At 45.8% G+C, this 27,897-nt stretch overlaps 1 protein-coding gene across 4 annotated transcripts in view; it reads right to left on the minus strand.

The window, feature by feature from the left end:
• Positions 1–1,205: 1,205 nt before the first annotated feature.
• Positions 1,206–27,897, minus strand: part of NRDE2 (NRDE-2, necessary for RNA interference, domain containing) — a 46,262-nt gene continuing 19,570 nt past the window's right edge. For 2 of the 4 annotated variants that reach the window (XM_029237942.1, XM_029237943.1), the window contains exons 5-14: positions 21,607–22,057; positions 20,430–20,835; positions 18,936–19,069; positions 16,030–16,150; positions 11,446–11,621; positions 8,772–9,158; positions 7,063–7,991; positions 5,398–5,536; positions 2,134–2,205; positions 1,206–1,615 (exon numbers count right to left, since the gene is read on the minus strand). In XM_029237942.1, coding sequence (XP_029093775.1) covers positions 1,490–1,615; positions 2,134–2,205; positions 5,398–5,536; positions 7,063–7,991; positions 8,772–9,158; positions 11,446–11,621; positions 16,030–16,150; positions 18,936–19,069; positions 20,430–20,835; positions 21,607–22,057 — 2,941 coding nt within the window. In that variant the 3' untranslated portion in view covers positions 1,206–1,489. Of the gene's footprint in view, positions 1,616–2,133; positions 2,206–5,397; positions 5,537–7,062; positions 7,992–8,771; positions 9,159–11,445; positions 11,622–16,029; positions 16,151–18,935; positions 19,070–20,429; positions 20,836–21,606; positions 22,058–24,748; positions 24,837–27,897 lie in introns of those variants that run through there. The other 2 variants (XM_029237944.1, XR_003795912.1) reach the window with 2 other exon arrangements.

Consider the following 27,897-nt stretch of genomic DNA (forward strand, 5'->3'; position numbering starts at 1 on the left):
GTCTATTATTTCCTGCTCTTCTCTCATTTCAGAACAGTTCCATCTCAAAGCCTGTAAGTGGGGCAGATCAAGGAAAGCCTCCACTTGGTTGGCCAACTTCCTTGGGTGCTCCAAGATGCTCTTTAGAAAGTGCTCTAGCTCAGGGGTCCCCAGTCCCTGGGCCTCCACCTGTTGTTAGGAACCACCGGGCCGAACAGCAGGAGGTGAGTGGCAGGTGAAGGAAGCTTCATCTGCCGCTCCCCATTGCTCGCATTGGGGCCTGAACCATCCCCCCCCCCCCCCCCCCCCCCCCCCACCTTCTGTGGGAAAACTGTCTTCCACAAAACCGGTCCCTGGTGCCACAAAGGTCGGGGACCGCTGCTGTAGCTGTGCTGCCCTCTGCTGCTTCTTCCCAACCAGTGTCCATCAATTTCTAGCCAAAATTCTATTCCACAGCACTGGCTTTTCTGGATGAGGTGCCAAGGAAGTATGCTTTCAGCAATTCTAGAGAGCATGATTTAAAAAAAAAAAAAAAAAGCCAGAGAGAAGCTGTCCACTTTTTAAAAAGCAGGACCTCAGAGAAGATAAAGCAATTTCCTCTCAGTCAAATGTAACTCAGTTCCTGGAAATCAAAACGAGAGCGTGGCCAACACCGCTGAAAGCCACCTTCGGCACGTGTCACAGGCAGCACTGGGTTTGGTAGGAAGGAGCTCGCTCCATTTTCCACGACTGGCTGCTGGTGAGCTCCCCGGCAGCGGGGTCCTTATTTGTTCAGGCAGTGCTTTCTACACGGTAACGTACACACAAAGTCCCCTAACAGGGCGTCCTATTAGAGCCCAGGTTCTGACAGCAGGGCTGGGGAGGGGCCTGAGGGTCTAGGTCTGCATTGCTCCCAAGCGATGCTGGCTGCTCAGGCCGTAGTCGAGGACGTCACTGAATAGGATTCAGGGAGTAATGAGAACTTAACACATTTGATACAGGTGAGAATACCAAGGTTTAAACGACTCCCCACTGCTCTGGTCTGAAGATAAGGGTAAAATCTGCTAACCAGCCCAGGGGAGGAAGTCCTAGTATTGAGTAACCAGACCTTTTTTTTTTTTTTTGACTGCAAGACCCAGGAGACCTGGCAGGACCACCAAGGATGCCAACCGAGAAGGTACATTCACCCCAGCAGGGCTGGCGCTGGCTGGGCAGGGGAAGAGTGGACCAAACGAGAACTCGCACACCAACCATGACAGGTTCATTTATCACTTAGCATGATTCCTGTCTATGCACATATATACACATACATATATAATATGCAAAACGATGGCTTCTGTGTCATTTGCACACAAACAATGTGCAAGAGGTGAGAGACCAATAACCCAGACACAAACTATCAAGAAAGAAACTCCAAAGGCAGAGGTCTTAACACACTCGCATGCATGTGTCACCGTCTCTTCTGGTATCTCCTGCTCCCACGGGGCCGGCGCCGAGGCCTCGGAGGCACACCCCACTCCCCTCCTGGTCTCTAGTCCTCAAGCAGAAGCTCCAGCTCCTCCAGCGGCAGGCGCACCCGGAGCTCCTTCTCCGTCATCAGGTCCAGGATCTCCTGCATCTCATCGGGGAAGTACTCCACGGCATCCAGGTACAGCACCTGGGGCCGGAGAGCAACATCCTCGTCAGCCGGCCGCTCCCTCCAGCTGCCCCGCCACAGCCCACGCTCCCCTTGCTGTCCTAACCCAGCAACACCTTGACGTGCTTCAGGAAGGGCTGAACTCAAAAGCAGAGGGAAAGTGAGTAAACTCGAAGTGAGACCCTCTCTTTCCAAAGTGGGGCCGGCAGCTGTTGGCAGACACTGCGGTCACCATCAGTCTGGTCTCTGAACGTCTCCTGACTTGGGCTGTACAGGGCAGAGCTGGGACGCGGATCCCAACGCTCTCAGCATCTGGGCTGAGCTTTGGGCAAATGTTGGGCACCAGCCGCCTACAGCAACGCTTCCATGAAACGCCAGCTCCAGTGCAGGGAAAGGACACAAATGCCCCTCCGTCTCCAAAGGGGATACTTTGACTATGGAAAGGCCTGGGAAGTGCCCTGTCCCCACGACACTGACTGGATGAGGCTTGGCAGGGAGGTCCTTGGGAATCTGAAGAGACCATGGCCTTTAGAACTCACCTTTGCCCAAGGACAATTCTGAAGTGCTTTGTAGAACACACCTTTGCTTCTTTCTTTATTTCCTAAGGAAACCTGAGGCAAGGGGAAAAAATACAAAAATGACGAAAGAGAATCCAAGGCCATCCCGGTACTGATCCACCCGGGGCACTGCCACAGTGGCTGATGGGTGGTATGGGTCCATGTACCACGGGATGCCCTCAGGGGCCACTGCTGTGTCTCAGTGGGCCTGGAGTTGACCTTTAACACTTCTGACTTGTTTTCGTCTCCTCCATCACTGTGGGCCATCACACCTGGCATTACTAAGAGTGCCTAGAACGAGGCCTGCGCATGAGGTGAGGGTGTTAACTTTACACAGAGAAAATATTTGCTTTAATACTTGCCATTTTTTGAAAACTATCTTAGAGAAATGAGGTAACCAGGATTACTGAATCAGTAACCTTATCAAAAGCAAATTTCGCGTCAAAAATTTCAGTCTGAGAGCGTGCAGGTATTCAGCACGTTTTTAATCTGAGCACATTTTTATACTGATATAAAATCCTCATATCTTGTATCAACTCACAGACAGGCGCTTTTTCCACACCTGCTGTGGAAGCCGGAGCAGCGTGTGTCCTCCCCTCCATATCCCCGGGCCTCTCCCAAGTCTCAGGGAGGGATCTGTCCCTCCTCCAGGGAGTCACAACCCACCAGGCAGCTCCCCAGGCGGGCGTCCGCAGCTGTGAACGGGCACAAGCCGAGCTCACGGAGCTGAAGTCTGTTCCTGGGCTTCCTGCCCACCCACCTCCGCCAGACTTCCCCTTCCCACAGCAGAGCTTTCTAGTGGACGCTGGCTCTGCCTACCAGGCAGCCAGGGCATGGTGTCCAGACAAGACCGGTGAGGGCTGTTGACCGACCTCTCAGAAACGCGGGGGGTGGCATCAAGAGACCCCTATCCACAGCTCAGGACCTCTATCTACCAAGGACAGCCTCGCCTCCTTTTCAGATCTTTCAGGTTAACTCCCACAGTCAGGAAGACTGGAACTCCGGGCTGTAACCAGCATCTGTGATAACCTTCAGGCCGGCAAGGCGCAGGCCTTCCTCACCCCCTCCCAGTGCCACCCACAGAGTCAGCCGCGTGGCCCGGGGGACTCCTGCCTCCCTCCCTGGTATGAGCCTCGGCCATTCTGAGGCTGGACCTCTGAATTTATACCCAAGAAGCCAGTGTGAGCTGTCCTTTTTTCACACACCAAAATACTTCAATGTCCTCTGCTAAAATAGTAACCACACTTAAGGCTTTGTTCTTGAAAGAAGAAAAACTGTACTCCTGTACTTTCTCAACCACTGTATTTGTGAGACTCGCAGTTAACCCTGGAATCCAGCAAATCCAGGTACGTAAGTTGGCTAGCCTCAAATGAGAACTGCCCTCTGCTATCTCCTTCATCAGTCGGCCACTGGAAAACGCCTTTGCTGCATCAGGTATGAAAGGGTTAAACGCCAGGTGAAAGCGTGGTAGTGACCGTTTCTCCTCCAGGGAGCCAGAGCCACACCCTTCCACAGTGGCCCCACGGCGTCCTGCCCTCTCCTGGCACTCAGAGCCTACACCTCACATTTTGGCCCTAATTTGATTTTTTCACTGAGTTTATCAAAGCGTTAGGAGCTCAACCAGATGCCTCAGAAACTGCTAGGAGTTTCACTGCTCTAATTAATTCTTGGTCTGATGCTAATCTTTCCAAAAAGACAGACATTCCTTAATGGTCCCAGGCTTTTTTTCTAAGTCAACAAGAATTTTTCTGTCTACAGTCCACCCAGACTTGGCTCATGGCAGATCCTCAATGAAAGTACTACAAGTTTGCACTTCACCCTATTTGTCTCTACCTAAAAAAGACCGGAGAAGTTAAATTGGCAAGTGTGCAAGCTCTCCCTCTTTTTAAATTTAGAGTCTTTCACTGGCTTAGACTCCCAGAGTGTTAGCGCTGGAACCATTAGGGAGCATCTGGCGCGCTCCTTCAGTGAGGGCCTGACCACGGGGGTGAAGCTCAGTGGGAACCCAGCCCTCCTGCTGCACCCCAGTGGCCTCCTCTGGTAACAGGCAGGGCCCGCGTCCAGGCCGCGCGTGCCCACGGACACCACGCTGGCGTCTGGACTTCTGAAGGTTTCCATTTCACACAAGGGAGTCAAGACGTAAAATCTGAGCTTTTGAGTATGAAGAATAAACATTAAAAACACAGAAACTTCGGTGGTAATTCATCTTGATGCCGACTTCTGCCCACAAAATTGTGCCCGTTTGTCCTGGGTGTGCTGTCCTGAGACCTGTCCTTCCCTGCTACTCAGGCCTTTCAGAGGTCAGGGGAGGTGCTCCCCAATGAATTCTGGACTCTAAGAGGATGGGGGAGGCCCAAACCTCTCCTAACCCCTAACTTACACTCTCTGTATCTCTTTACACTCTGTCAAACGTCAATGGGAAATGTTCAAATACTTTGATCAACTTCTGAGAAATTATCCTATGGAAACAATCAGAGAGAAAAATATTTATCTTCTTTTTCAGGAAGGTCACTCCTGACTTCTGAAAGGTACAATATTCAATGGAGGTCACTCTGATATGATTCAATAGCCTTGAGCTAAACAACACTCAAGTGGCCTAGAAGATTGTTTCTAAAAAAGCATGCAACTTAGCAGTAGATGTACTATAGTAAAGGAGGCCCATCCCAATGCCAAGCCTTTAAGCAAAGGCAAAGACAATTCAAGACTCCAGGAATGAAGCCCAGGAACCACCTTTCAGCCCGCACAACACATTAACAAAACTAAATGGCGTCTCACCATATTCAATCACTGTGGTACTTTTAAGTAAAAACAAAGTTGCTTTGGAAAGGTCTATTTTAAAAACCACATTCCAGACTGAATCTTATCTTTTAGTAACAAAACAGAATCAGGACCTGGAAATTCTTAGAGGCAGAACAGCAACATATTTAGGTCTCTTTCAAATGAAAGCTCTTAGACCATTTCCAAGTTGTTGACTCAACAACATCAACTAGGAGAAAGCCACGTGACATTCTGCTGCACCGAACAGCCCAGGCATCACTCCTCGCTATCATTCTACCAAAGGCCCCAGTAGAAAAGGCAACTTGTGACCCCTCCCACATCCTGAGGGACCTGACGTCATCCCACCAGGACGCCCACAGGATGAGCCAAGGCTGAGAGGGGTGCGGGCTGCTGGACACCGGCACCGCTCACTTACGAAGGAGGAGGCAGAGCTCTGCATAAACACAAAAACTCCGCATCTTTTCTTACCAAAAAATTCAAATACATTCTCCACAGTAAGGGGCACTGGCTGCCGTAGTCACTCCGCATCGCATTTTCAAACAGGGCTCTGATCCGATGTGTCAGGCCGGTCTCGGGAATGGTGGCGTAAACTTCTCTACCATCTACCCTGCAAGACAAAAGCTCACGTAACTCCAAGACAACTTCCCACACCTACGTTGCAGTGGGAAGAGATACGTCAGTGACAGCTGACGTCAGCGACAACTGGATCTGAGCACGTCGGAGGCAGTGCTGCGGCCAGGTCTGGGGACACGGGGGTGCAGGATATAATATGATGCGGCTCCTCCGGGGCCAGAGGAAGCCAGCGTCGAGGGTGCTGTGGTGTCTCCGCCACACTGGGTCGGCCTAGAAGGCACACAAACTCCCTGCTTCTCTGTTTTCTAAGGAAAACCTACCCTTCCATCAGCAGAGTGCAAATTTTACCATATGGGAAAGAAAGACCTTTCAGTTGAAAGTAGAGTGAATAAAATCCTGACGGAAGAAGTAAAAAACAAGTAAACTGAAATACTATTCTGGACCTCCCTGGTGGCTCAGGGGTTAATAATCTGCCTGCCCACGCAGGGGACACGGGTTCGATCCCTGGTCCGGGAAGATCCCACGTGCCGTGGAGCCACTAAGCCCTTGCACCGCAGCTACTGAGCCTGCGCTCTAGAGCCCACGAGCCACAACTACTGAAGCCCGCGCACCTAGAGCCTGTGCTCCGCAACAAGAGAAGCCACCACAGTGAGAAGCCCGCACACCGCAATGAAACTAGAGAAAGCCCGCGTGCAGCAACGAAGACCCAACGCAGAAAGAGGAAGGAAGGGAGGGAGGGAGGGACGGAGGGACGGAGGGAGGGAGGGACGGAGGCAGGGAGGGAAAGAAAGAAAGGAAGGAAATAAAAGTTAAAAATTATTTATTAAAAAAAAAGAGAAAGAAATACTATTCAGAGGCAATTCTGAACACTCGATTTCTAAGGTCACAGTGAAGTAACAACAAAGCTTCTGGAAGGAACAAGGATGCCTAAGCCAGTATGTTCCCAAGCCTGTCGTTTAACCTTCAGACATAAAATACTGTATCCAAAAAAAAACCCAGAACATTTAAAACCTGACACTGTTATCGTCAGTAATAATAACAGAGGCCAGTAATTAGTCTGCACTCTCTTTGTGCTCGGCACTCACCCTTCCCAGCAACCCTCTGAGGTAGGTCTTTATTCCCATTTTACAGAAGGGGGAACCTACTGGAGACATGAACTGACTTGTCTAAGATCACACAGCTGCTAAGTGGAAGAGCTGGGATTTGACTCCAGATTCCAACTCCAGAGCCTGTGCTCTTACTCCCATGCTTTTACTACACCTTCTCAGACACCTGAAGACCTGGCAGTCACCACTCATGCACCATAAGCAATGCTCAGGGATCCCAAAAAGCACGGCCTAAGGAGACAGCCACAGGAGCCTCTGACGAAAGGTGTTGCTACTTGCAAGTCTCTCATTCCTTTTTCACCATGTTTTTCTACAACACGAAGAAACCCCCTGGCAGGCGTTCCAGGCCCAGGCCGCATTCACTTCTGTATTCTGGAGGCCGACTGGGTGGTGGGAACATGGCAAGCATTGCATAAAGGTTTCTGGACACACAGACAAGATGCTCTGTAATTACCTCTGCACAGTTTCCACTAGTCTTTTCCTCATTTTCTCAGCTTCAATTGCGAACAACCACGGCTCCAAGGGTTTGGCAGACCTGGTGATCGCATCGAAGAATCTTCTGGTCTTACTGGCACTGTGGGACTTATTCTGAATCTGTACATACGACCTCCAAAGAACCTGGTTGTCCGGATACAACTTTAAAGCCTCCGAGAGAGCCTCTCGCAGAGGAGCCAGAGGGTAGACGGCGACTTTCATGTGGAATCTAAGCAGGCTCGTGTGCATCAGGGTGACGGCCTCAAGGACACTGCTCAGGCTCCGGGGGCTGGCACTGCCCTCCAGACCAGGGCCCTCTGCGGAAACAGAGACCTTGTGTTTCACAAATACCTGCTCATATATCCGCACAGCAGCGTCGATCCCTATGGTCAAATACTGGAAGAGCATAAAGCATTTAACCAGGCTAATCAGGCGGCTAAAGGAATCGGCGGGAGCTGGATCGGAGACACAGCTCTCCCCCAAACAGTCCTGCAGCGCGTGTTCATAAGCCTTCCGAGCTTTCAAAATGTGAATGGCCAAGACTTGCCCGGTGTAGGGCCCGTAGGCCCCATTCTCGGTCAGTCTGGTCAATACGTGAATGGCTCGGGCTGGGGCGGCCCCTCTCACATCCGGCAACAGCTCCACCTCCAGCTCGGCGTAGAGGAGACCAAGCTCACACAGCTCATGGTCCTTCAGTTCTCTGCTCCCTGCCATGCCAAGTGCTGTATCGAAAACTCTTCTGGCGTCCTCTGTGTTGCCGAGCAACCACTCCAGATGCGCATACTGCTTCCAGAGGCAAAAATTGTTGCGGTTGTCTGGCTCCTTGAGGAGATTCTTGGCTAGTTTTTTGCAGTTCTTTCCTTGTGATTTTAATCTCTTCTTGTTTTTAGTGTGCAGACACCAAACGACCTAAAGGTAAAAAGAAAAGAATGACTCCAAGTGCTCTGTGATATTAAAGACATCCCTTTGTACTGTCAACTGCAGAAAGCCACACAAGGTGTCTTCACTGCCTTCCTTTATCACGGGTCTGCTAAACACTTAGGCTCTCTGAGAAACAAATCAGGATTCCACCAGGGCCACAGGAGCCCCAACATGAACACATCTAGGTTTCCATCTGAAATCCCTACAAAGAAGGCTTATATACTCCACATGCTCTTCTCCAAAGATAGATGACCACCAAATTTTACCAGGCACTGTTTTAATAATACAGCCTGGTGTGTGCAACCTGCAATTTAAGCATCAGAACTTTGGGTTTTATAATTCAATACTAACCGGTGGCCAGCAGAGGGCAGAGGAGTCAACCCTAGATGAACTTCTAGCAGATAATGAAGAGCAGCATAAGTAAGTAGCTTATTTTATCTATTTTAATAAGCCCCTAAATCCTCTAACCTGGCTTAAGCTTAAGCTTGGTCCTTAACACTAACTGCTCACATAATCACAGACATCCGGTAATAAAGAGTCAACACAACAAACAGCTCCCCTCACTGACGGGCTCGACTCACTCCCACCTTCCTCCTCTTCCCCGTGGCCCCTCAGAAGGGGCAGCCGCACACCCGGTGCCTTTGGGTCCCCGAAGGAGGAGGTGCTGTGGCTCAGAGCCCTGAAGAACACCAAGAGCCTGGCCATCCCACTGACAAACAGCGACGGGAAATGAGGTCCTCACACAGGGGAGGAGGAGGCCGGAGTTACCTTTGCAATCTCGTACCGTAACCAGGAGAAGCAGAGCTGAGACCTCTCCTTCCCTGAAAACAAAGGCATCACGAGGTGGAAGATGCTGCGGATGAACTCCTCGCCCTCTCGACTGTGACCCCTGGTCCAGTGCCGGCAACCCAGCTGGTCCGTGCGTCCGACACAGCTGACGCCGGAAAATGAAAGGTTGAGAAAAGTCAAGGGCTGTTCATCGTAAAGTCCATTGTCAAAGATGCTGTTCTCATCCATGGCCAGATAGAGGCAGGAGGCCGGAGGGCTGAAGCCGGAAGGCACACCCAAGAACTGCAGAAAGGCTGCAATCAGCCGAAACTGAAGATCCGGGCTGGAAAGCTGGATCAGAGACTGTCCAATATCATCAAACAACACCTGCAACGAAGACAAAATCAAGGGACCGGACGCAACAAACAAGAAAGCCTTCACAATTTTTTCCACAGTTCTTTTCAGAGGGATATACTTATGAGTCAACATTACTCAAATTAAATTTTACAGGAGCTTGTTGTCTGCAAGACGCAAAAAAGCTAGAGGCCTCCCAAGGCAAGCTGAGGGCGGGAGGGTGAGTGCCAGGGGTCCTGCAGTGCCGGCAGCGTCTCACACGTCCTGGGAATCCTCCACAGGAGGGGAACACCAAAGTGGAAACTTTCAAAGTCTCCTAACGGATTCACAGGAAATCTAAAATCACATTCACTTCTTTTTTTTTACATGCACTTCTGAGAACACACAAAATTGCTTTTCTAGTTACTTTGATAAGTTACAACTGTGAAAAATTTTTATTTTAAGATAGAAGAACTTTACTACTTTGTGGTTTCTTTGTGTAAAATTGCTTCAGGAAATGAAAAACACACTCAAAAATACACAAACAGCAGCACAGTAAAAAGGAAACTGCAGGAGCAACGGACCATGCTGAAAGCAATTGTAAGAGCCTAACACTGACTGTAACTGTTTGTAGCTGACTTCGCGTAATAACTTTAGAATGTAAGGCCACGGGGACTACACTGTGTCTCAGGTCCTGCTCATCTGACCGGTCTCTGTGGCCCTCAGCAAAGAGGAAATCAAAACACGAGCACAATAAAAGTGGACTACCTGGGACTCAGCTCATCAAAACCATCAACTAATCAGAAAGCTTTTTCTCCTCCAGGCTTTGACTAGAGAAAAAAAGCTAAGAAATTGCTCACGGCAGTAGTTTGCTCCAGAAATGAGCTTCCGGGAAACCGCCAAAATGCTGAGCCTTGAGAACTAACTTCTGAAGGGTAACCGTGAACTCTGTAAAGCCATCAAACACCAAAGACCGAGCCCACCCACCCTGCCTGAAAACTTCAGCTCGGCGGGGGCGGGGACCTCACGGGCAGGCTCGCCTCAGGAGGTCGAAGGTCACCGCAGGAGCAGCCATTGCCCTGGGCGCTGGCCCTTCCCTCCTGCCCAGAGGCCACCTCCGTCCTTCCTCCCAATTCTGTTTTCTCATTCTGGCCACTCCTCGAACATCCCCAGCCCTCTGGTTCCTTCACTCATGCTGATCCCTCTGCCTGGAGCCGAAGCTCTGGCATCAAATAAATACTCTCCACATCCAGGACTATTAACTGAGCGCTCACCACTGGGCAAGCTTCGTCCAGGCACTGGTGACGCAGCAGTGACAGAAACAGGAAAAGTCTCCACTCTCACGGCACGTGATTTGTAGCGAGCGAGCAGGTCAAAGCTCAGGAGCCTTGCTGCTGTAAAACCTCTCAGACTGTACTTGTGACCTGTCGCATGCCAAGCAGCACAAAGTAGACCCTTGAAGAGCACGGGTTTGAACTGGGCGGGTCCACTTACACACAGATTTTTTAACTAAACATGTCCCACAGGACCCCGTGACCCGTGGCTGGTTGAATCCGCAGCTGTGGAACCACGGACGCGGAGGGCTGACTGCAAAGTTACACTCGGATTTTCAACTGCTTGGGGGAGTCGGTGCCCCAACCCCCTCGTTGTTTAAGGGTCGACTGTAGTAGGTATCTTGTCAAAGTGGCTCAATTCCAGGTATCAAAATAGAATCTCTTCCTTTCGTTTAATGTAAAACTTCCAAAGCTGCTGGCCACTGGGCACAGAGTAGCAGGCGCCAAGCCACGCAACAGCCGTGAGGGACGTAACCTGAGTGCCTGGCGAGCACAGGTGCGCAATAGATGCTACTTCCTCCCCAGCAAGATGAGGTGGACACCCACCGTCCCAACACGGCCTCTACATTCCTGTCCCTCTTGTCTTCCGGAGTCACACCCACCCACCCACCCATGTTTAAGGATCCAAGAGTAGGGTGGGGAAAGTGGACACAGTTGAAGAATCTAGGACAGTGACTCCACGCTTTTAAACCCTGAGCCCCCAGGCTTCCGTGTGAAAAATTAACTGAATAACCTGGAAGACAATCTCCAGAAGGGGGACCACCAGAGCCGACCCTCCTCCTCGGGGACAAGAACTATCAGGTCGAGTGCCTCGATGCTCCCCCATCACTAGCAGCCAGTGAAAGTCTCCCAGGTTTCCGGGAAAGAGGGGAGTTTCCGTAGGCAGGAGCAGGCTAGAACCTCCCAAGCCAGGCAGGTGCCCAGAGAGCCCAGCAGACTCCTTCCGGGGAGCCAAACCCCAAGGGGAACGGGGGCAGAGCAAAGACCCCGCGGGGGACAGCGCTCACCTGCCTCTCCGGGTCCTCACAGTCTTCCTCCGCCTGCTTCTTGGTCTTCTCAGGGCGCCACGGCCGCCAGTGTCTGTGGTCTCGGGACCGCTCAGCAGCAAGCCAGATCTGCCACCTGGGCAGAGTCTTATCTTTAATTTCCTGGTCGTCGTCTTCTGGTTCATCATCGTCATCATCTAGGCAAGAATCAAACTTCTAGACACCTAACCAGCAAACAAAGCCACCATCAACACTTAAATCTACCTGCTGGTTCCAGCTACAGAGGTGGGCACCTGGAAGGCCAAGGTAAGACCCAGGCCCAGCCTTCTGCGACACTCAGTGGCATTTACAGACTCTCCCATAATCACTCAGGTTCCCAGAAAAAAGCGGCAGGTCAGCCGGTGAAATCAGATGACTGTTAACGCTATCACAGCGATTAAAATGGGAATGACACATATTTAGGACCGCACTGCCCAGCGGAACTTTCCGTGATGCCGAAGGTGTTCCAGTTCTGCACGGCGTAATCTGATAGCTACCAGCTACAAGTGACTTACTGGGCACTTGAAATGTAGCTGGTAGGATAACTGAATTTTAAATTTTATTTCATTTTAACTGGTTTTAATTAAAATAACCACATGTCACTAGTGGCTACTGTACCGTACAACACACTTCTAGAATGCTAAATGACATTTAATGAGAGCATTGCTTTAGGTTTTCTTAAGCCATCAGAATTTTTAGCCAGTGGCCCTATGGTTATGACACATGTTCACTTTTTTTTTTTTTTAAAAAAAGAAGCAAGCCAAGATATCCTATACTTTATTTCACTTTGTTTCCTAACTCTGAACATGCAGAATAGGAAAGGAAAAAAGTCTGAGTCTTCTGTAAAGTTCAATATTTAAAAATAAACAAACAGAGTATGTAAAATGGTGCAGCCACCCAGAAAACAGTTGGGCGGTTTCTTATAAAACTAAACTGCACTTAACATAAGACCCAGAAACTGTATTCCTCGTGCTGATCCCAGAAAAATGAAAACCTATGTTCACACAAAAACCTATACATTAATGCCCACAGCAGTTTTATTCATAATAGCCAAAAACTGGCAGCAATCCAACTGTCCTACAGAGGGTGAACAGAGAAACAAACTGTGGTACATCTATGCCATGGGCACTGCTAAGCAATAAATATGAAGAAACTGCTGACACATGCAACAGTATGGACGGATCTCAGGGGAATTCTGCTAAGTGAGTAAAAGCCAATCTTAAAAAGTTACACAGAAAACAACTGTTAGTGAGGATGTGAAGAAACTGGAACCCTCGTGCACTGGTGCTGGGGATGTAAAATGGTGCAGCTGCTGTGGAAAACAGTATGAGGGAGCCTCAAAAATTAAACACAGCACTACCATACGATCTGGCAATTCCACTTCTGGGTATATACCCCAAAGAACTGAAAGCAGGGACTCAAACAGGTATTTGTGTATCCACGTTCATAGCAGTATTATTCACAACTGCCAAAAGGTGAAGCAATCCAAGTGTCCATCCATAGATGGAGAGAGAAATAAAATGTGGTGTATACATACAATGGAAAATTATTCAGCCTTAAAAAGGAAAGAAATATTGACACATGCTTCATACTGTATGAACCCTGAAGACATTACACTAAGTGAAATAAGCAATCACAAAACAACAAATATTGAATGATTCCACTTATATGACGTTCTTAAAATAGTCAGATTCATAGAGACAGAAAGTAGAGTGGTGGCTGTCAGGGGCTAGGGAGAGAGGAGAGGAATGGAGAGTTAATACTTAATGGGTATAGAGTTGCAGCTGGAGAAGATGAAAAAGTTGAGGAGATGGATAGAGGTGATGATGGTCGCACAAGTGTCTGAATGTAATTAATGTCACTGAACTGTACACTTAAAAATAGTTAAGATGGTAAATTTTGTGTGTGTTTTACAATAAAAAATGTTGAAAAGAGTTACATGCCCTGTGATCCCATTTATATAAACAGAGGTGAAATAACACAGTAATATAATAATAGACATGGAGAACAGATCAGTGGTAGGAGTGGGGGGGAGCGGGGAGGAGGTGTGGCAAGAAAGGTACAGCATAGGGGGCTCTGTGGCGATGCAGTGGTTCTGTATCTTGATTGTGGTTACGTGAAGCAGCACATGTGGTAAAACCGTAAAGTACGAAACAAACACAGGCAAAGACGAGTGCCTGTCAAACCAGTGAAATCTGAATAAACTCTGTGGATTGTACCAGCATCGATTTCCTGGCTGTGCTACTGTCTGCAGCACTACCACTGGGGGGAGCTGGGTGAAGGGTGCACAAAACCTCCCTGTGTATTTTTTTTCCCAACTTCTTGTGAGTCTATAAGTATTTCAAAATAAATAACAAACAAGCAAAAATCTCAAAAAATCGAAATGCGTGATACGTGCACCAGCATTTTAAACCCAATATTCTACCCAATGCTCTTCTGAATTCCTCAAAGAAGAGAACAAATTTAACTATTTATCACCTTCTTCTAAAGGTCTACATTTGAAGTAATCCTTTAATCACGCTGAGAAACTTACTATAAGAGAAATTACCCCTGTGAGTTACATATCAGACTTAGATACCAGAATTTATTACATCAGTAATTCAAAAGGTTACATGGTTGTGGACAGATGTACATACGTAACAATCACAGCCTAACAGGAAGCGAGGGTAAGCAAGGAGAAATAAGTTGTACCGTATGAAGAAGTACTTCAGAATCAATGAGAAACACCAGCCACTCTCTAAATGCCAGCCCTGTCATGATGAACCAAAAACTTAAAAATAAAACAAAACCAAAAATAATTATCCACTAGTTTTCTGAAAACAAGAATCTTTCAACCTTTCTCCTGATGCTGCTGGGGTTTTGCGTACTCCCATTATATTCATTAGAAAGAAATTCATTGAATTCAGTAGAAGATTCTCTATAATGGAAACTTTGCAGGAATATTAGCACCAACATATGTCCCTAACTTGATACTAAAAATCAAGGTTTCAACACTGGGGTTACCTTTCTGAGAAAATTAACTTTACATCTGATTATGAGTGACGATTAGACATTTGGACATTTATCAGAGAAGTAATGTTAACTTGGTCTCTGGACACTGCTATGAGAACTCTATCCTCATAGAATTGCAGAATACGGTAAACTTTAGAACGTAGATTCCATGCAGTCTAAGAGTCTTGCTCATTCACAAAACACAGAAACAAACAAAAACAAGCTGAAAACACAGAACCATGCTGAGTCGGTCACTCAGAGAAAGAAGATTTATTACCCAAAGACCTATGTTCGTAATTCTTCATGTGGTCTCGCAGATTCAGTGGCTAAAAGTGCAACACCTACTTCCATTTTTCCCTGCAGGTTACTGTTTTCATATATGAAACCACTGAGGTCAGCCTGAAGAACAGTTCCAGTTCTTTTAGGAAAGGACACTCAAGAGAAGTCAAAACAGCTGAGCCTTTGACAGCACAGGTGAGGCATGACCATCACCAGACAGCGCTGCCCAGAGCAGAGTCACCCCAAATACCTGACGGTCCCCCCACCCAACCTGCCTTAGTGGAGGCGGGGATGCCACCTGGCCTGGAGCTCTGCGCTGCCACGCAGACCTTAGCTAATCCAAAGCTTCCATGCGCGGATGAAGAAACCAAGGCCCAGAAAGGTCACACCTGTGAGAAGAGGCTGGCTGAGTCTGGGCTCTCTCCCCCTCACACTTTCAACAAAACCAGAAAGTGAAGCAATTCCTGAATAGCTGAGAGCTGCACTGTCCAATTCAGTAGCCACAGTATGAGGCTGTCAAGCACCTGAAAGTGGCTGGTCTGAATTGAGATGTGCTATAAGTATAAAATATACATGAGATGGCAAAGTCTTTGTATGGAAAAAAAAGAAGGCAAAATATCTCATTAATTTGTTTAAATTGATTACATGTTGAAGTGTTCATGTTCTGATATACTAGGTTAAACAAAATACATTATCAAAATTAATTTCACCTCTTTCTTTTCACTTTTTTAACGTGACTACCAGAAAATGTGAAGTTACATATGTGACTTGAATTATATTTCTGTCGGTCAATGCTGTCTTGAAGAATACAAATCTGGAAAATACTTTGGAGTCACTTAGGATGACTACTGTATAAATGCTAGTTAATAATTATAGTATTCCTAAAAAGGCAAGTATTTTTCCAATAATCTGTTGGTCTATACATTGCCAAGAAAACGAAAAGACAGTCTTAAACACACACAAAAATGGGAGGAGGGAGAGCAGGGGGTTAGTAACAAAATTACTAATCAGAAGCAACCTACAAAGTGAAAACTACTTCCTCTGGAAAGAAGTTCACCCCTCAAGAGCGCATGGACTAAAGGCGGGGATGGCAGTCAACTGCTTTAAAATCTCTAAGGGGAAGAAACAGTCTTTCTCCCAGGTCAGTTGCTTCATGAGTTTTTGACACTTTGATGTTTGCACAGTGTTCTTAAGCTACTGATAAATAGCTCACACCTACAAACAAATAACCCGTGAAGACGTGAAAACAAATTCTGGAAGGAAAAGGCAGAGCATCTCAACTGAGAGGCGCCTTACCTGGGCTGACGACCACCCAGCCGCCCCGCTCCTGCTGCTGCATCCACGCTCTCCAGCCTCGGGCGCCCTTCTCCCCGGCCCTGGGCTCTCCACTGTCCCAAAAGGGCTCAAAGAATTCTACCTGTTCAGGTTTAAGATACAGAGGTTAGCCTACCTTGCACAGAACTGCTAAGTCACCGGGCAAAATCAGTGCTCACTGGCATAAGAGGGGCTTATGATTCTCGAAATCTTGCCTGTCATCAGTCTTGGGAGTAGATATATGATACACAAAACAGAAAAAACAATTAGTGTGACAGGCAGCCACCAAGAGAGGCCCCCGTGGCCCTCCGCTGCCTTGAAGTATTCACACCCTTGAGTGTGGGGTGGGCCCAGCGGCTTCTAACAAACAGAATATGGCACAAGGTGATGGGAAGACACCTCTGAGGTTAGTTACAGAAAGACCGGCCAAGCCCACCAAGAGGGACGTGCAGCTGGGTGGGAGAGGGACGATTTGCCGGTTCTGACCCTGGTAGGCCAGTCTGACCAGGGACAGTGGCACTGCCAGTCCCCTGAATGCCACTGGGCCCCCTAACTGATACCTGAAGTCATGCTGCTTTCAAGACCTTTGGAGGGGAAGGAGATTCAAAGTCTTTTTTTTAAATAGAATTACAGTTGATTTACAATATTATATTACCAAAGTTTTAACAGGACAGACTGTGAGCTCTTGAGGTCAGGACCACATCTCAATTACAGTAAATTCCCAGCACCTGGCACTGTGCCCAACACACAGGAGGGACTCAATAAATGTTTGCTGGGAGACAGCTGAACATGGCTGGCACCCAGCGAACAAACAGGCCTGCAGGGTAAAGCCTGGTCCCCCCCTCAGTCATCTGGCCACCAGGCCTGCAGCGTGTGGGGGCAGTTTGGCAGCAGCAATTCCCTATGGAACAAACGTGAACACTTCCATGAACAGGAAACTGAATATGTCATCCACCTGACAATCGGGACTTTGAAAGTTGGCCAGTAGGGACTTCCCTGGTGGTGCAGTGGTTAAGACTCCGCGCTCCCAATGCAGGGGCCTGGGTTCGATTCCCGGTCAGGGAACTAGATTCCACATGCTGCAACTAAGAGATGGCATGCCACAACTAAGGAGTCCGTGAGCTGCAGCTAAAGGAGCTGGCAAGCCGCAACTAAGGAGACCCGGTGCAACCAAATAAATAAATAAATACTAAAAAAAAAAAAAAGTGAGCCAGTAACCTGTTCAATGAAAGCTTTTGCAAGAAACCTCTTGAAGAAGAACAAGCAGGCTTCAAAGGGCAGGAGCGGCAGGATGACGCAGCCCGAGCCCCAGTCTGCATCCAGGAAAGCCACAGGAGGGCCAGGCCCTTGCGCTCCGAGTGCAGGCAGCCACCTCGGCAAGGGGAACCGCGAAGACTACACTCCCTCTTTACAGGATTTGCTCTTATAAAAGGGATGGCAGAAGCGCAGGCAAGAAAAAGAAGGTTTGTTTTTTTTTTTAAGTGTGATGAATGGTTATAACCAATTCATTTATTCCACAGAAAGACAGACCAGTAATCCCAGACTCTGCCTGTTTTCTGTTGTGCTACTCTGTTTATGGTAACAATGTCTCTCAGTTACAAAGGTATGGAATGTCATTAAACAAAAGCTTCAAAGTTGTCATACACATGCTTTGAAATTACAGACCTCTTATTCACTGGGTGCCCACCACCGTCAGCTCTGTGCCAACAAGCACTGGTCCCTACCGTGTGCTGGGAACACGTATTAAGCTGAGGTGTGGTCATGCCCTCAAGAGTATTTAAAGCCTCAAGTGTGTGGGCCAGTCCTGGGTGATGCTTCTGTCCTGGGCAGCGCCCCCCAAGCCCATCAGCAACTGCTCCCACCCCAGAGGGTGTCAGCAGAGGGGTGGGGGTGAGGGAAGTTCTGATCCTGACCCCCAGCACACACCCCAGGCTCCACAGAGAGGTTAAGAACCACTTCTGTGGCACAGCAGGTTCTTCAAACAGCAAAACGTGTCTTAAAGTAACTGTGTTATCTGGCTTATTATACTAATTATCAGTTATGCCAATACTAACCAATATTCTTTAACCCAATTTTGTCTAGGAAAAAAAGGTTAAAAATAAGGATGATAAAAAGTCTTTACAGGCAGTTCATGAAAGCTCCACAAGATGGAGGCCGTAGCCTGTCACCAAAGACCTTTGAAAGTTCACCATAAATTCAGATGTCCAATCCATCTCTCATCAGACCCTCTTTGCTGAGTAGAAAACTGAGTTTTCTTGAGTGGAAGAAGGGAAAAGAAGGTTTTCTTATTTGGATAGTTCTACGGTAAGTTTTTTTTATTGCTTCACATCACAAATATTGGCAATGTTCACTCATCTTCTAAATGACTCACCCCCACCCGCCCTACCCACCCCCAGTTAGGATCGGTGTTGACAAAGCACCAACATGTGCTTGCAACTCCACTTGCAACTCCAGCAAAGATTTTAGGTGGTGGAAAGGTTAACCAGGGAGAGACACGAGACCCAGATTAGCGTGCACAGAGGCAGGAGAGAGAGGACCACAGTTTAAAGGGCATGACAACTGCCTGCCTGGAGGGCGGGGGCAACTAGCATTTAAACACGGGCAGTTAAGTAAGGGGAAAAAAAGGAACATAAGTGAATCTTTATATTTGGGGAGGTGGAGGGATCGTCTTTCCTCTCTCCATGTTTCACTAATTTCATTATGGAATTTTCCTTGCATTGCCAGAATATTTCTGAGGAACAATCCTCAACAGGACTGATGTAAACAAGGATATAAATATTTTAAAAATACGACCACCACCTCCCATTATCCACACACCCCCACGAAAGAGGGAGAGGGGGAGGGAGAGAGATGGAGACGGGGTGGGGGGACTCAAGCAGGACTCGCACCTGTCCTTTGGTAGGCAGGTCTTTCACACTGTCGGGTTTGAAGAAGGTGAAGTCAACCATGGCCTGGAACAGAGAGACGGCCTTCTCGGAGTGACCAGCCTGCCGCAGAAAGTGGCACTGCTGAAGAAAGAGGGCTGCAGGCAGGGAGAGCAAAGGGGGAGAACCCTGGTTAACACCCAAAAAGGGAGAGAACATAACTCCTACAGACATGCAGTTCAACACCCAGAACATCTTTTCCCTGAAATTAGTGACTTAATATTTTCAAAGCTGTGAGACATACACGTCCTGATTTTAAAGGACTCAAATAGTACCGCAATGAAAGTAGATTCTCATTTTTATGTGAAACTATCACAGAGTACGAATAGTAACAATAAAATAAGGCAAGAGGATGGTCTGAATATTGGTTATCAGATACTCAAAGCTCATTAATACGAGAAAAATTCTAGGAAAAGGATGGCGTCATAGATTTTTTATCAGAAAGCAAAGATCTGTACTCAACTGATCACTAGATGGCATTATTCACCAGCAATTTTCATTGTGTACTCAGTCCGCTGTAAACAAATCAGGGTTCCATGTTTGAAAATTTCAGTTCATTTAAACTGTGGTACAATTCCATCTACTAAATACCATTAAGCTATTTGAGCTCATCACAAAGGATATCAAACATGAGACTCTTCTAAGTCAGTGGAGTAAATGCTTATTATTTCTAGAGCAATATATTTCTATCTTTAGAAATTAGTAGCACTATTCGATAGCAGGGATTTGATCAAATAAACGCCTGCTACATGCCGGACCCTGAGCTAGACTCACCATATATTATCTCAGCTGACATGCGCAACAATCAGGTAAAGCAGGTATTGTACTATTGCTGCTGAGGGAGAAACTAGAGCTCAAACAGGTTAAGGAACCTATCCAAGGTCACACCAGAGCCCATGAAGGGCAAACTCAGGATTCAAGTCAAGAGTGACACTCTCCAGCTCCTGCGTAACATGCAGTCTCCCGTGCCTCATTACTGGACAAAATTTATATTCTAGTCTCCTTCAGGACCTGCCAAAAATGGTAACAGTATAATAATACCAAAAACCTATACCTATCAGTGATGTCCAGCCAGTCAGGGCAACCCGCACACACAGTAGTGCCTCAGACCCTATGCTATAATGGGTCAGATGAGCAGTGCAGGCATCTCAACAGATAAGGCCACCAACAGCCAAAGCAGTTAAGAGACTTGACTACATTTACCTGATTAATAAGTAGAAAAGTTGGAACTTCTAGTCTGGTGATATTTTCTGAACCCTACTGGCTCTAATGCCCCACCACCAAGAAGTTGGAGGGGGAGAACCTGTTATCAAAAGGAGTCATAATACCTTTTTTAAAAATCAGTTTTATCGATTTAGACATTCCTAAAATAAACCAAAAATAAATCTTCATTTTCAAGTTAGCCAGAAGAAAGTACAGCTCCTCCCGCGTAAGAGGATCTGGTCATCATCTCCTTACCAAACATGGCCTCCTCAGTGCCAGGCAGCTCGGGGTGAGACAAGATGCTGCCGTCCTTAACAGCAGACAAAGTACTCAAGCATTTTCCATAAAGACTCTGAATTTTTGATATGGAAAAGGTGCTAAACTGGCTCTGGCAAAATAAAAGGTATTTCTGCCAAAGGGCTGTATTGTTGGGATGTAAAAATATCAGTTTCTGCCACTCTTTGACCAGAGTGGCGGGCTCCCAGAACTCAGTGCAGAGCTGCAGCTTGGCAAGTTTCAGATCCACGCTGCTCGGGTTGCTTTCCACGGCCCGTTCCAGAATGGCCAGCTTCTTCTCCAGAACCAGCCTCAGGGACCGCTTCTGCTTTTCCTGCTGTCCTTCCTCGATGGCGTACAGGCCCGGACTTCTCATGACCTCGTCCTCAACAACAAAAACACCGATTTACAAATGCAAATGGAAGTGGGGGACCCTCAGGATTTCAAGGCTGCTTGTAGAGTGACTTATAAGCCCCAAACGGTTTCTCAGCTCTCAAAATGAACTGTTATTCAGACATGTTTGATCTTGTGTTTAGTTCACCTAATTTACCTATCCACTCTCTGTCATTTTAAACTTAGATTTATGTATCAATAAATAAAAGCATGCAATGTCTTGAAAACCTTTTCTGAAGAGCCAGTTTTACCAATAACACAGCCAAATGTAGGACAAATATGATAATTATATAAGTGGTTCAAAAAGATAAGTGGGACGAAGACAAATCCATGTGTTCCAGAAGGGGAGCACACAGCTCTAACTACGTCATTCCACAGGCAGCCCCTCTTTGCAGTTCTGTGCACTTCGCATGTGCTGTTTGTATTTCAGGAACACCTCCCCCTGCCTGGTTAGCATCTACTGTTCTTTCACGATTCTGTTCAAGTTTCACCATCCCTTGGAAGCCATTTCTTACTCCCTAGTGGCAAGTCACCCTCTCATTCCATCCCCAAATTAGATGTTATAGCATTTATTACCCCAGATTGCATTTACCCTCCCTCACTGGGCTTTGAGTAAACTCAAGGCAAGGGCTGAATTCTAGTTATCTTTAGAGGCCCGGCACCAGGGTTCCTCCTAGGAGCTCAAAAATCACTGCAGAGTATATCAGTGCCCCAAATTATGACCGTCATTCTAAGGTAAGAGAACTGGGACAGTGATACTTACCTGAAAAGCAACAAATGCCATCCACAGCTGAATATCCCGAGGATTCTCCCAAACCCTCCTGTTAAACTCCTCCACCTTGGCCTTGAGAAGCACATTCTCTTTGTTGGGCTGTGAATCTGGCTGCTTGGGTTCTTGTTCTGAAGGACCCCGGCCTTGTAACCACTGCGTGGTGGCTTCATCATAAATCCCCAGAGGGTTCAACCAGGTTGTAACAGGGGAAACCACATCCTCTGCACCCTTCACTGGGATAAATGAGATCGACTCTGATGAGGGAGGTTCAGTTTTACTGCTAATGGCAACTCCGTCAATGTTCATTAATCCCACACTCTTCTTTGTAAAGTAGCGCTCGACATGCTTGTGTGACCGCTTCTTTTCTGTGGAAGTCCCCTCCCAAGATATACACTGCTTCCTAGGGTTAATGCCAAGGCAGGAGTCTCCTTTCCTCTTGTATCTTATATTTGAAAAAGAAAACAAGTTACTGAGAGAACATGTGCCCTGGATCCTAATGACTGAAGGCCCAGCAGACACACTCTTGTTCTGCAAGTTAACTGCATATATTCAAATTCACCTTCCCTTCAAATTGCTTCTGTTTAGAGAAGTACGAGGATTAGCTGCTAACTTTTTCTGCCTGTTTGACTTATTCCTCTAACACGACTCTTTGTTTACGTCTCATGAATTTAAGATCATGCCTGTCTTCCAGATCTTAGTAACTTATATTCCCCTGCAGCTTTGTACAGCACTGTCCCATACGTTGTGTCATTTGAACATCACAATCATGTGTGACAGGCAAGGCGGAAATCATCTCCTCTTTTACACCATTCCTAGATGAGGACGCTGAGACCTCAGGTGACACTATGTCATCTGTCTCCTAGACCAGTCCCTTTTGCTCAGTACTGCCCTGTGTCCCTACTTAAGATAACAGAGAGGTCTGAGATTCTTTTTTTAATCCTGAAACAAAGTATGTCAAATAAAATTACATTTGGCTATTTTCTACTCTACAGGAAAAGAGGCTGGGTTCTGAAATGCTTTTATGGATCATGTAGGCGTCCCCAGAGTTAAACACAAGACTACTGAATATGTGCACAAAAGCTAAGGAAAACTGTGCACACTTTTCTGTATGTATGTTATACAAACAACCCAATTAAAAAATGGGCAAAAGATCTGAACAGAAATGTCACAAAAGATATGAATGACCAATAAGCACATAAAGTGGTCAACATCATTAGTCATCAAGGAAAAGCAATTAAAACAGTGAGATACAGCACAGGCCCACCAGACAGCTAAAATTAAAAGGACTGACAATACCAAATGTTGGCAAATGATCTGTGGAGTAACCGGGACTCTCACATGCTGTTGGTGGGAATGTAAACTGGTACAATCACTTTGGGAAAAGGTCTGGCAGTTTCTTAAAAAAACTAAACGCAGACCTTACCCTATGACCTAGCAATTCTATTGCTAGGTATTTACCCAAGAAAAAGGAAACCACAGGTCTACACAAAGAGCTGTGCACAAATGTTCTCAGCAGCGTTATTCGTAACAGCCAAATACTGGAAAAAGTCCAGGTGTCCATCAGTAGAAGAATGGATAAACAAATGGTGGTATGGTATTCCCACCAGGAAAGAGGAACAAACTACCGATAAATGCCACAGCATGGATGAAACTCAAAAACATTATTCCGAGTGAAAGGAGCCAGACACGATGGAGCACATACTATATGATTCCATTTATATGAAATTCTAGAATAGACCATACTAATTGATGGTGGAAAAAAATTAGAATGGTAATCTTCTCTAGGGAGGTGGGGTGTGGACTGAGTGGAAAGGAGCCTGGGGAAACTTCTTGGGGTCATAGTAATGTCCTCTATTTTCATAGGTGTCTGGGTTACACAGGTATATGCATTTGTCAAAACTCAGCAAATAAAGATGTGGATTATTACACTGTAAGTAAATTTTAAATCAAAAGAAAAAAATAAGCAAATCTTGAACTCTAGCCAATGATATACACACTGAAGTATTCAGGGGGCAGTGTACTGATTTCTGCAATTTACTTTGAAACGCATCCAAAAATTAAGATGGGTGGGTAGACAGCCAAATGGACACGTACGTGACAAGGCAAGCACAGAAACATTAATGGTAGAACATAGGGCATGGTTATATGAGTGCTCACTGTAAAATTCTTTCGACTTTGGCTGTATTTTTTAATTTTTTCACAATAAAATGCTGTGGAGAGAAAAAAACAAGAGAGAGGTGCTGCCATCTTCTGACAACTCCCAGAGAGCTTCTCTTCCACCTCCTCCTGGTCCAGCTCCATCACCTCCTTTCCTTCCTTACTGTCAGCAGAGACCTGAGAAGCTCTCTGCTTGCCTGTGCCTCCCTCACTGCTCCACTGTGGTGGATTCCACTTTAGGGGAATAGTTTCTCTCGCACACACACGTTTTCTCTCAAACCCTTTCTCTTTATCCTCTCTCCCAGTTCCTCCTGGATTACCTCTGGATAATCTCTCTCCTTTCCATTTATGAGTCAAACAACTTTAGCAAAGGGGTGATGAGATAAAATAGGCTAAAATAGCTCTATATAAGCCTTTCATCCCCTAAGAAACAAATTTTAAGTTAAAAACTAGTTTTGTTTTCCTTAATTACTATTTTCTTTTATTTTCACTAAAAATGAACAATAGTTTACATATTCAATCTCTTAAAACATGTTTTCTGACTTTAAAACTGCACTTTGTAAAACTGATTTTAATAGCTTCCTTTTATAACAAATTTGATGAAAATGATAAAGGAGAAAAAAGAATGCTACTGGCCTACATTATTAAGTATCAACTTTCAGATAATGTGCATATGCATATATTCATATATATACATACACACATCCTTTTTTAAAATAGCTGATATATAGCTTCAGGCTTTCCTCCCTACTTTTAAGCATTTCCCCATACCATTAGTTTTAGAAAATACAATTCTTATTGGCTTCAAACTGGTTCATTGGAAGAGTGTGTCATAATTTATTTAACCATTTCCCTACTGTTGGATATTAGGTTCTATACAATTTATCACTTATCACAGAACCTTAATAATTGGACAGGACCTAGGATTAATGCAATAGTTCCCCAAATAAAGGCACTTTTCCTATAAAATCCTTACCAAATAATCAGCTAGTCTTCACTTGAATAATTCCAGAGGTAGGGACCCTCACTTTGTTTGGAGGTTCAGTGAATGATATCACATGTATCTAATTTAAATAAATTCAGATATAGGTACTTAGTCACCTCCCAAAAAAAAAGAGAGAGAGAGAAAGAAAGAAAGAGTGAAAGAAATGAAAAGAAAAGAAAGAGGGAAAGGGTTTGGGAAGAGAATATGTTTAAATCAAACACGCAGTTCTGTCCTGAATCCACTCAGTGGGTCTGAGCCCCAGAGTAAGCTGGACTGAACAATATGAATTTGTCTTTCCTTTGGCGAATTCAATTCACACATGCCTTCTGAGTTTCTGACTGCCTAGGTCCAAATTCCAACTCCACCATTTACTAGCTGGGTGACCATGATCAAGTTTTAAAAAACAAACAAACTGTGCCTCAGTTTCCTTGTCTGTAAAACAGGGATAATAACAGTACCTTATGTCAGAGAATTGCTAGGATGATCAAAAAAGTTTATATATGTAAAGTCCTGGGACTTCCCTGGTGGTGCAGTCGTTAAGAATCTGCCTGCCAATGCAGGGGACATGGGTTCAATCCCTGGTCAGGGAATTAGATCCCACATGCTGCGGAGCAACTAAGCCTGTGTGCCACAAATACTGAGCCTGTGCTCTAGAGCCTGCGAGCCACAACTACTGAGCCCACGCACCACAACTGCTGAAGCCCGCACGCCTACAGCCCTTGCTCTGCAACAAGAGAAGCCACCGCAATGAGAAGCCTGTGCACCGCAACAAAGAGCAGCCCCCGCTCGCCACTAGAGAAAGCCCACATGCAGTAACAAAGACTTAACGCAACCAAAAATAACTAAATAAATAAATAGAAAAAAAATTAAATTATATATGTAAAGTCCTTAGCCATACAGTAAGGACTAGATAAGTTTAAATTATTATTATTATTTCATACAACTTGGCTCCTAAACTTAAGCCAATTATTTCATCTGGTATATAGCCAAAGAAACAATCATCTCTTCCAAAAGTGGAGAAAAAACTAGCTGAACTTCACTGACAGATAGTATACTAGTCCTATGGAATTTTCCAAAGGTAATTCTGACTTGTTATACACTCACTTTAGAAGCTGACCCTTGCTTACCACAATGCTCCAAAACACACCACATCATTGCTGGGATGCTCGCACTCTTAGATCGCTTTCATGCTGAGCCAAACTTCCCCTCACTGGTCCTGGTTCTGCTTCCCAAGTTACACAGGACATTGCCAACCCACCTTCCAAAAGACAGTCCAACAAAGCCTACAAAACGACGACCATATCCCTGACAGGGGCCAAATACCCACAAGCCCTCACCTCCTCCTCACACGATGGCCTTCAGCCAAGTGTCTGCTCACCTTCCTCTCAATGCTCTTGGTTTGTCAGTATCCCTCTTAAAAAGTGTGAAAATTCAGTACCTGACACAGTATTCCCAACATCCCCTGAGCAGCTCAGAGTGCCATGGGACCAACACCTCCTCAGACCTGGACACTAACAGTTGTACAGCTATTAATCTGGGCAAGACTTGCCTCACTTAAGTTTTAGTAATTTACTAGGAAATCACACCAATGCCCTAAGCCCTTTGTAGTAGTCTCTTTGCAGTTTAGATTAACAAAGTTGTCTTTAATTACTCTTCCTGAGCTCTGGGCCATTCATTAGCAGAGGCTCAAGAGCCACTCTCTGTTCATATTTTTTCCTTTTTTCAATCTATTACTAAATAATAATTCTTTCTATTTGCACACCAATTTCTAATTTCATAGCAAATATTTTTGATATTTGAGTGTAAGGCACAGCAGGCGTTACAATTCCCAATTTACAACTGAAGAAATGGAGGCTCAGAAAGGTTAAGAGACTTGCCTGGGATTACATTACTAGTCAACAGCAAAGTCAGAATGAGAACCAGAGTCTTCCGTTTCCCAGCCTAGAAAATGCCCTACCACCCAACCTGTCTCCTCTTTTTGTGGACAGTGGAAGAACATCTGAAGTCAGAGAAATACAGGTTTAAACCCCAACTCTGCTGCTTCCTGGTTGTATGACCTTGAGAAGGTACTTCATCTCTGAGATTCCTTTCCTTGTTGGTAAAATCAGAGTGCCCCCTCCTCATGGAGCAGCTGTGAGGGTCAGACAGGCTAGCATCAGTGAGAGAACACGCACAGGATCATGCTACATACTTCATGCCAGGCCAGCATTTGCTGTGTATCCCCACATCTGCGGCATGAAAAACCGCACAGGACTTTAGGAAGCATTAAAATCATTCTAAAAATACACAAATACACTTTATATATTAAAGTCATTTACTCCCTGCCATGAGGTTTTAGTAGACAGTATGGAGATACAAATATGCACCAAAAAATAACTGATATAAACTCATCATAGAGGAAATTTTAGTTGGAGTTGCTTATGTGGCAAGTTACAGTGTCAACAATGAGTGACAGCGTGACTAAAATGTGGAGGTGCAGCAAAGTAATGGGAACTAAAATTTACTTTAAAAAGTAATTAGCCCATGAAGAATGATAATGATCTTCAAGGCCTCCTCTTGGCCGTATATTCCATGATCTCTACCTTCAGTTTTCATTACCTATAAGCTGTTTGGGAATACAGACTGTGTATTATTGTTCTTACAAAGTACTAAGTGTCTAAAGAGTTTACTGAGGATTCCAATATTTCTGATTGACAGATTAGAGGAGAAAAGTTTAAAGTCATTACTGAAGCAAATACCATCACCTGTTTTTACGATTATCTGGTGACATCTGCATGCTGGAAGCAGTTTGAAAAGGTCATTACCAGTTAATGTCATTTTTTAAAATGGCACGTGTGCGCTGCAAGGAGTGGACAAATAAAAGGCTTTTGTAACTTTTAAGAATGGCATATTATAGATTAGCCCAAATGGTTCACGGATAGTCACAATTATTTCAAGGTATTTTTCGGTTCATTCATTCTACAAATATTCACTGAATACCTACTATGCCAACACACTATGCCAAGCACCATGGCTAAATAAGATTAATCTGACCTGGGTCCTGATCTCAAGGTTTAAAATTTTATTTTAGAATGTGAGATTACTCACCTTCTATTGTATATGCTTACACAACTTAACAGTGGATAAGTCAACAGAGTCGA

Source organism: Monodon monoceros, unplaced genomic scaffold, assembly GCF_005190385.1.
Source record: "Monodon monoceros isolate NGI ecotype Baffin Bay Population unplaced genomic scaffold, NGI_Narwhal_1 Super_Scaffold_21, whole genome shotgun sequence".
NCBI classification, from domain to species: domain Eukaryota; kingdom Metazoa; phylum Chordata; class Mammalia; order Artiodactyla; family Monodontidae; genus Monodon; species Monodon monoceros.